Below are 10,216 nucleotides of genomic sequence, written 5' to 3'. Positions count from 1 at the left end.
CAAAACACGATATGAGCCCAACGCGTTCAGTGACCAATTAAAGCGCGATATGAGCGCGACGCGTTCCGTTTTCTAATACTGAAATATAAATACTTAATACAAATGACATAATTTCAGATATGTGCATGCAGTGTTCTTGAATCAATGAGCTCACGTTTACCTCCTGCATGTCTCTATAAAGAACAATGACATAAGAGGAGTTTCACTTGCAGTTCGATCGGAGCACATGACACGGAAGTAGCTGCACATAAATATCATGCTGTCAGGCTTCAGCAGCAGTTAATAATCATTCATCAAAACATGCAAACATACACTCTGCTGCTCATTATCTCCTGTATTTTGGGGTGCTCTGCTCAGTTTTATGTTATAGATGATCGGACTGGATTAGGGAGAGAGTTTGATGGAATAGGTGGATTAAGTGGTGGAGGAGTAAGTGAAGTTTTGTTCACTTTTTAAAGTGAGTCTGGATAATTGTGTCGGTGGTTGCTATTTACAAACTGTCGCTTTTGTTCTCAGGCCACTTCGAGACTTCTTGTCAACTATGAAGAACCGTATCGGAGTCAGATATTGGATTTCTTATTCAAGGTATTGGGTCACGTGAGGCACAGATGTGTGACATTTAAAGAAGGATATTTTTTTGAATAACCGAATGTGTTGTTATTATGTTTTGGGTTTGGTTTTATTCAGCCCAACTTTGGAGCTTCACTGCACATCTTAAAGGTAGAAATAGGAGGCGACGGTCAAACTACAGGTAATAAAGTGAATCTGTTGTCTGTCTGATATATATAGATATTCCTGACAAGAAACCCATAATTAGTAGTTTGGCATAATATTGTATTGTTTCATAGCAAACTTCGCTGTTAATGTGAAAAAAAAAAATTGTACATGAATGATATATGATGTACGATGTGATATATGATATCACATGTGATATATGATGTGATATATGATATATAATTGTACATGAATCATATGATGCGAGTCATATGATGCGAGTCATGTGGTACCAACATGACAAAAAAAAACATAAAACAGGAAATGACATGATGATGAAGTGTTCATTCCTGAAATTCTCTTACATTTTACCTTTTCATGACAAATCAAGGTTCATTCAGGTTGTAAAATGTCATGAGATGAGCACCCCCCCCCCCCCACCAAAAACAAAACAAAACATAAAATGAATTAGATATGTAAATGTAAATATTGTACAATGTATAAACTTTTATTAAAAAAATAACAATTAAGATGTGTATACTGTTTAAGAAACAAAGCATCTTTTTACTCTAAGTGCATATAGCCCGCCTTGTTAGCAAAGGCTTTTTGCATGAACTCCACTATTGTCTAGTTGAGCCAAACAAAATGACAAAAGAAGTTCATCCGGTGAAGGAGCAGTGGGCTGGATAGGATGGACAGTGGAGTTCAATGGACCAGCCGACCTGAGTTTGAATCCACCTTTTTCCGATCATAATCTTCTCCCTAAACAAAAACAAACAAACACTGGTTTGACTTTATTTTAAGGTGTCCTTGTTACAGTGTAATTGTACATACAAGTACTGAGTAATATTAATTAACTACATGTACTTACTGTAGTTTGGTTTAGGGTTAGTTGCATGCAATTACATGTGTAACAGGGACACTGTAAAAAAAAAAAAAGTGTAACACTTTTTTTTAACAGTGTCCTTGTTGCACATGTTGCATGTGCTTGCATTTAAATTATGCGTAGTTGCATGCAACTAACCCTAAACCAAACTACAGTAAGTACATGTAGTTAATTAATATTACTCAGTACTTATATGTATAATTACACTGCAACAAGGACAACTTAAAGTCAAACCGGTGTTTGTTTTTGTTTTTAATAAAGAATAGAGAAAACATTCTAAAAGTGTAATTTACTTTTAGAATATTTAGAATACTTTTTGTTACCATGCTGTTGATACCGTGGCTCTCTTCCTGGGACTTCAAGGACATCTTTATTGATCAATATGGGCATAGTATCCTGAATATGTTGTTGTTATTATTACATACTGGTTTATAATGTACTACAGTACACTGAGGTACAAATAGTATAAATAGCAAAAGTATAATTAGCATCTAACTAGAAATATTTACACTTAGTGGAAAGAAAATACGGTTACACTTTATTTGAAGGTGACGTACTGTAGGTACATTGTATTTACTCAAATAAGTACTGAGTAATATTAATTAACTACATTTACTTCTTATAGTGTTACGTTTGGTTTAGGATTAATTATGCATAATTTACTGTTATTACTATAGTAAGTACATGTTGTAACATGCAACTACGTCACCTTAAAATAGTGGGTAATACTTTATTTTACAGTGTCCTTGTTACATATGTTACATGTACTTACCGTAGTAATAACAGTAAATTATGCATTATTACATGCAACTACCTCAACCGAATCCTATCATACCCTAACCCTATAGTAAGTACATGTAGATACTTAATATTAATCAGTACTTAAATATATAATTACACTGTAACAATGACACCTTAAAATAAAGTGTAACCAAATAGTGTTACCGAAAATAGTGTTTTCCCTCAGTGAAAATAAAGCTTTTTGCACTTAGCAAATAGACTCTGCATTGACTATATGTTGTTGTTTTTTAAATAAGACAATTTTAACTTTTGATTGACCCAATGATAGTGATGTAAGGATAGTGTGGAGTTATTAAAACTATAAAACAATTATAATGTAAAAATGTTTTTACACTTAATTATAAAAATATTTCACACTTAGAAATACATTTTTAGACTAAAACAAACAGTCTCAGCAATTTAGGTTTCCAGAAACACTATTAAGAAACTTCAAGTTTGGATTACTAACTTTTTTCTTCCCGTTTGATTGACAGATGGCACAGAACCCTCTCACATGCACAGTAAGGATGAAGGGAATTTTTATCGGGGATATGAGTGGTGGCTTATGAAAGAAGCTAAGAAGAGAAATCCAAACATAAAGCTGATAGGTAATCTATTTGTTCCATACTGAATTTGCCATTTCTATTATAAGGACAGAAATAATGTAGAGAATACCACAGATATTTGACTTGATTCAATGGTTTGATTTTGAAGGTCTTCCCTGGGCATTTCCAGGATGGGTTGGATATGGAACCCAATGGCCTTACTTCTTTCCAAATGTTACTGCCAACTATGTTATTACATGGATCATGGGAGCAAAGCAGCATCACAACCTTGACATTGATTATATTGGTGTATGTATTGCTTATAATTAGTCTGTTACTGATGTCTATTTTAAAGTGAACCTTTATTTGAACTAATTTTGATATATTTTTCAGATATGGAATGAAAAAACATGTGATCCAGCATACATTAAGGTAAAAAATAGTAATCTTAGTTCCAGCCTAACTACCTTGGCAATACGATTATTAAGATTTTAGTCAGTCCAAATTTGTCTGTCTGTAATTTCCATAGGTGCTAAGAGATATTTTGGACCGAGCTGGTTATACAAATATCGGCATCATTGCTGCAGATGGAGACTGGTCAATTGCAGCTGCCATGTTGAAGGATTCATATCTGAATGATGCTGTTGAGGTGATAGGGTGAGCAGTTTGGAACATTTGGCCTTATAAACACATTATCAACCAACTAGCTGAGTGTAAACTTAAGTGTAGTTATAGTTTACAGTCTTTTACAGTGTCCACTACCCAGGCACCCACACGGTGAAGGAAGCTCTGATGACGGAGAGGAAGCTTTGGTCATCTGAAGACTACAGCACCTTTAACGACGACATCGGTGCCGGATGCTGGGCTCGCATTCTGAACCAGAACTACGTGAACGGCAGAATGACCTCGTGAGCTGTTTTCAGAAAACTTTCGCTGTCTCTGCACTGTGATACACATGATGTGCTCAGAGTAAGTCTGCTTTGTTTTAGGACTATATCCTGGAATTTGATTGCAAGTTACTACGAGAATCTGTCCTTTGGTGGAGATGGGCTGATGACAGCGGAGGAGCCCTGGAGTGGACATTATGTAGTGGATTCTCCCATATGGATGACTGGTAACATGTTTACTCCTTTCACACAGAGCATTGATCCCTAAAACAATTGCCGTAGATTTACTAGAGTGCCTTGTGTGTGAACGCAAACACATTCCGGGATCGATCCTGGGATGTGGAACAAGTAACATTTCTGGGATCAGTCCCGGAACATGCCCTGTGTGACCAGTTCTGTAAGGGGTGTGTCGTCGCAATTACTTGGGTATCGTGCGACTCTTTGACTGGGTTTTTTTAATGCAGATCAACGTTCACATTGCACAAAGTTTATGTTCGTCATCCTGATGTCGCATGAATACACATTATCAGTGTATTTTGTGAAAGGCGCTTAACAGTTATTTAAATTTGCTGCCCATCTTGTTTTTTTTTCTTTCAAAATTGCCCATATGTTTTCAGATCATGTTATGATCATATATATATATATATATATATATATATATATATATACCTAACCATTCACATAGAAATTGGGTTATCCACCTTTTTCCTACGCCCCATGATGCTTTGCGCGAAATATGGGAGTAACTACTGATAATGATACAAGCATCAAAAAGTTTATAAAGACAACGTAAAAGTATTTAAAACTATTAGGGGTGTAAGAATATATCTCTATGCAAAAATGCAATTATATTTATATTTTATAATAATATGTATTGTGGATAGTTCACCCAAAATGAAAATTACTGTGAGAAAAAAAAATCAAGTTTTAAGAGTGGAATGCTGGTGGAATGCTCTCCCCACCCTCATCCGGAATGCAGAATCCCTGACAACATTCAAAAGACAACTGAAAACCCATCTCTTCCGTGAGCACTTAACCGCATACATTTTAAAAAAAAAACCCTTTCCTTTCCCTTTAAAATCTCGCTTATCGAGCTTATGCTTTGGACAAAAGCGTCTGCTAAATCACTAAATGTAAATGTAAGAGTTTTAGTGTCAGTACTACATTAAACTACTATATATAATGTTGAATATAATGTATAATAATGCAATGGGGCAATATTTGTGGGTCCTGATAATGCCAAATGTCTTATGTTACCAGTAAAAAGTGGCCTACATTATTTTAAATATATATTTAATCAGTGACAGAGTGCAAGCATATTCATCTAAAATAATTCTGTATTTTCAGCTTCAGAATCATGAATATTTTTAGTCTGGTGTCACTATTGTCTTGTGCATTGGGTTTCCAGCACCAAATCCAAGCCTATTCATTTATACCCACAATGTAATACCAAATTTAGCATTTTCATCAACAGTGCCTATTTTGTTAACCTTTTATCATATGTCTTGGAGTATCGCAGTTATATCATCTTGTGAGTTCAGTATCATGACATGAGGGTATCGTTACACCCCTACAAACTATGAATCAAGCTGTTTAATCCAAGTCTTCTAAAGAGACAATTCCTTTATATTATGAACAGATTTCGTTTAGGCTTTTAATCGCATATAAACATTGATCAACGCAAATACATATATGGTATACACTTATATATACGGCAAATGCATTATATATGGTAAATGAATCCCAACCCTGCTTGCTTGATCTTCTAGAACAAACATCATTGGTTTTCACGCACCAAGTAAGCCTGTGGGACTGAGAATGGCTTGTTGTAGCAGATGAATGTCAGTTATTTCCTCGATGAGTGTTGAATTTTGTTTCTTTTTCCTGTATGAATTTATTTTATTTATTTTTCCCTGTAGCGCACACAACTCAATTTACACAGCCAGGCTGGTTTTATCTACAGACGGTGGGGAATCTCACCAGTGGAGGAAGTTATGTGGCTTTAACAGACCGTAAAGGGAACCTAACAATTATTATTGAAACCATGGTGGGTGGTTAATATTTTCTTAGGTCTTGTGAAGGACACAAGTTTCAGTGAATCATTTATTTTGACCTCTATGCACAATATGTACACTCCTCCACTTTTCTTTTTCTAGACACACAATCACTCTCAGTGCATTCGTCCTCCTCTACCGTACTTTGACGTTTCCCCTCAGAAAGTCATATTTCAGCTCAAAGGTTCTTTTGTAAGTGCAGTTCTGTCCGTTCTTGATATTTCAATCCATTTATTTCTTAACCTTAAGGCTTAATTTTATGTTTTCTGCTTTCATCTTTTTTTCAGGCACATCTCACTGACCTTCAACTGTGGTACTCAAAATTGGATTTTGAGACCAAAAAAGACACGCTCTTTGAGCGGAGGAGTCCTGTTAAGGTTTAATTCAATCAGTTCAGTCCATGTTTCATGTCTTAACACATTGCAGGATTGGCAGTAAAGGAAACTTCCTGTTTCCACACAGGTCTATAATGGTTCCTTCACCTTAAAACTGGATGTCGATGAGGTTTACACAATCACAACAGTCACCACTGGACAAAGAGGTTCAAACCCAGAGCCCCCCAAATCCCGCCCGTTTCCGAAGAATTACTCTGATGATTTCACTATTGGTAAGGAGTATTTGTGTCAAAAGGAAACTATTGGCATTGACTCAAATGACATTTCTAACAGCATTTCTTTTCATTCCAAGATGTCCCTCCATTCTCTGAGGCTCCGTATTTTGCTGATCAAACCGGAGTGTTTGAGTACTTCAGAAACAGCTCAGTTAATGGCTCGCACGCCTTTACCTTACGACAGGTGATCACTGAACGGCCGGTCACCTGGGCTAGAGATGCCGACCAGACCATCAGCATCATAGGGGACTACAGCTGGTATGTTTGTCCTCGGAACAGTGATATTTTGATGAGAAGATATATATATATATAATTACACACATCATACAATTTTTATTAGCACATACTAGCACATAAATATGGATCTGGATGTCTACAATGCTAATAAATTTAATGACCCTTAATGGACTATATCATACACTCGGCGCAATGCAGCACCAGGCCCGACACAAGTGTTTTTTGCTAGTTTCAGTCCGACGCAGTTATCATTTTCACGTCCTGCGCCATGTTATTTAAATAGCAAATGCATTTGTGCCTATTTGTGAGCCCATGGGTGTGCTGGTCTGAAAACGAGGTTCAGGCACATTGTTGACGCGTTGCGATTTTGAGGCAACTGAAATAGACTGCGCCATTGACTAACTGAAACGAAGTCAATGGCGCAATATTTGTTTTTGTTATTTAAAGAGTGCGTTAGTAATGTGCGTAGATAGGTGGGTCCATAACGCGCGTACACTCTGCTTATTATACACACACACTCTGCTTATTACACACACAGGGACGCGCAGCAGCACACAAACATGCCAAATAAAAATAAAAGGATTACAATGTAAAAGATTATTATTGTGTACATAAAGATATGGTGGAATCCGGCTTGTCCCGTAGATGGTCTAATCACCCGCTTTAACCTCGTGCATGAGCAGATCCGTTCCCTCTCTAGAGAAAGCGTGCAGTCTTTCCACTTGCAAATGCCACCATGTTAATAGCGAATCCGCCATGGCGCGAGCGCAACTGGCTTTTTAAAGGGAATGGGAAATGAGACTCTGATTGGTATATTGCACGTTACGCCCAAAACACACCCATTACTCATTTTTCCCGTCGTTAAACTAGCAAAAGTGAATTTGAACAATATTTTGCTTTTAAATTTGCTGATATTTTTGTGTGTTGTAAGCCTGAGGAAGGTTGATTGACCGAAATTTTGTGATGATGCAAGTTTAGACTAATCTGTTGGATTTATAATCTGTTAATCTGTCCCAATTTATATTGGACGTTTATCCACCACATCTACAAATGATTCGGGGGTGCAAGGCTCTATATTTTCTATTTAGAACACACACTTTGCTAGATATTTTATGAGATGTTTAACTCAATACTGCAGTTCTATGGTAAATGGCATTGATTAATTCTGCCTCATAATTAATATAACCAAACTTCACTCATGTCTAACTAGGTCAGACCTGAATGTGTCCTGTGATGTCCTCATTGAGACGCCCATCACTGGAGGTGTGTTCCTGGCGGCCAGGGTTGATCAAGCTGGAGAATCCGTCCGAGAAGCAAAGGGTGTCTTTTATTGGCTTTATGCGAATGGAACCTATAAAGTGACAAATGACATAGGTAACAATTTTGTATTTCCCTTTCTTTGAGTACAGCATGTTCATTTTTGGTTATATCATTATAAACAGGGTTTGAAATTAAGTTTTCTCTCACCAACCAATTTTTAAGCTACACCATAAAATTACAGGTAAATTTTAAAAAGTCAGCTTGCTGTCGGAGAGGTGAGAGAGCGAGAAAGTGCAGCTTGCATCGTGTTTTCTGCGGAAAATGAGTATTGGAACCGTTTCAGATATTTCCGTATCGTTATGTATTGAAAAATCGATATTTTTGACAAGACTACATTGCACTTAGTGGTGGTATAAAGCCCTTTTTACAAGATGTAAAATAAGTCTTTGATCTCCCCAGAGTGTGTATGTGAAGTTTTAGCTAAAAAAAAACCCACAGATATTTTTATATAGCATGTTAAAATTGTCACTTTTTGAGGGTAAGCAAAAACGCACCGTTTTTGTGTCTGTCCCTTTAAATGCAAATGAGCTGCTGTTTCTGGCACAGGGGGCGGAGCTACAACAGTCTGTCCTGAAAATTTCAAAAACTTTTAGCCTTTTATGTTCATACCGACAAAGATGAAGAGACTCAAGAAGAAGTGACAACATGTAGACAACATTTCTGAATGGTTAGTTGATGAATTTATGTAGCTTATGTATAGTTATCTTCTAGTCATTGATTAGCATATTCTGTCATGATAATCTATAAATCGCATTCCCGGGGGTGGGGTTTATCTACATTTTAGGGTTTGTGACGTCACTAACCCGGGAGGAATGTCGTGTAGTCCCTACCAGCCGTTTGTTGTAGTCCTTAAAAAGCAATTTCTTTAAAAGCAAATATATCCCTTTGCTTTGAACTTTGAGCGTTGTAACTTTGCAGATGTTGTTTTTGCTAGTTACAGCAACGTTACACACTAACTAAAGTTAAAAAAGTGAAATCATAATCAACCACCCTTTTAAGTTTATTACATCAGATACCTTTTTAAAAGACCACAACTGAAAAATGTATGTATTATAAATAAAATTCAACCCGTCAAAGTGGCTAGTAGGAGTGACTGCGTTACACGCCACCACTGAAATCCAACTGCGGTTAGCGGGTGTTGATATGAAGCCCTGCTTACTAAGCTATATGATTTTTTTTTTTACCCTGATTACAATCTTAATTTTGTTTTAACTTAGTTTGGTTCATACATGAATTAACCATTTTTGTTGTACTGTGACTGATCTTTGTTTTTCACACTAAAGGTGGAAAGAGAGTTCTTGCTGAAGGGCTGTCAGGAACAAGGGAAGGTGTATGGTATACCTTAACCCTTAGTGTCAAGGTAACATCTACACACTTATGTGCAACCTTTTAACTATTCATTATGTCTTTGTTCTAAACTGTGCATCTTTTGGTCCGCAGGGATATTTTGCCTCTGGGATGCTGAATGGCTATCCGCTGTGGGAGAACGCTGTTGTTCTCGAACCCAAGAATGGATGGGCTGCACTAGGAACTTTCTCTTTTGAATATGCACAGTTTGATAATTTTCAAGTAAATGCATATTGATTTCCGCTTACTTTGAGACCTCACATTCATGTTTACTTGATTATTACAAGTTCACGCCATGTCGGATTTACCGTAATTACGTCATCGTAGAACTCTCAATTACAACAAGAGCTCTGACTTGTACCACATGACCTCTGCAATCTAACTGCTGCAGATTCATTTTGCCGTTGATAATGTTGGCATATAAACACAGAATTCTGAAGATGTGAACAGCTCCGTCACAAGTTGTCGTCTCGTAATTACGGTAAGTTCATGGCATGAACACAGCATTTTGGTGCATTGACTCCTTTCACCATGTTCAGGTTTCTTAATATCTTTTTTATTTTAGTGCAAAAATAACACTGTGATGAATGTCTTATTTTATTTTATTTGGTGATTTGCCTTTTTTTTACTGGAATGATGGGTTTATGATTGGGGATTTATAAATGAGGTATGCGAGTATGAAATATTAATCTTTAAAAAGGGACATTCTGTGCCAATGAAGTTGAAGTAGACAGTGAATGACTTGCACTACCAGTTTAAAGTCTGGACTTATTTGTTTTACACGGTTTTAAATTGTACTTGTATCTTATACAGAATAAAAATGGTGAAAAAAAATA

General features: G+C 36.6%; 1 protein-coding gene across 1 annotated transcript; it reads left to right on the top strand.

The window, feature by feature from the left end:
* Positions 1 to 13: 13 nt before the first annotated feature.
* On the top strand, positions 14 to 10,216 carry galca (galactosylceramidase a). Its single transcript, XM_084090481.1, has 17 exons — positions 14 to 429; positions 517 to 585; positions 688 to 751; positions 2,875 to 2,988; positions 3,095 to 3,234; positions 3,319 to 3,357; positions 3,455 to 3,582; positions 3,678 to 3,833; positions 3,915 to 4,039; positions 5,732 to 5,859; positions 5,969 to 6,058; positions 6,154 to 6,243; positions 6,329 to 6,473; positions 6,554 to 6,734; positions 7,924 to 8,087; positions 9,317 to 9,393; positions 9,474 to 10,216. Exons 1-17 carry the CDS (start codon positions 301 to 303, stop codon positions 9,615 to 9,617), a joined length of 1,983 nt encoding a protein of 660 aa, XP_083946607.1. The 5' UTR covers positions 14 to 300; the 3' UTR covers positions 9,618 to 10,216.

This window comes from Abramis brama, assembly GCF_963993115.1.
Source record: "Abramis brama genome assembly, chromosome: 18".
Taxonomy (NCBI): domain Eukaryota; kingdom Metazoa; phylum Chordata; class Actinopteri; order Cypriniformes; family Leuciscidae; genus Abramis; species Abramis brama.
Note: the sequence above shows the minus strand (reverse complement) of the source record. Positions and strands in the feature narration are given on the sequence as shown.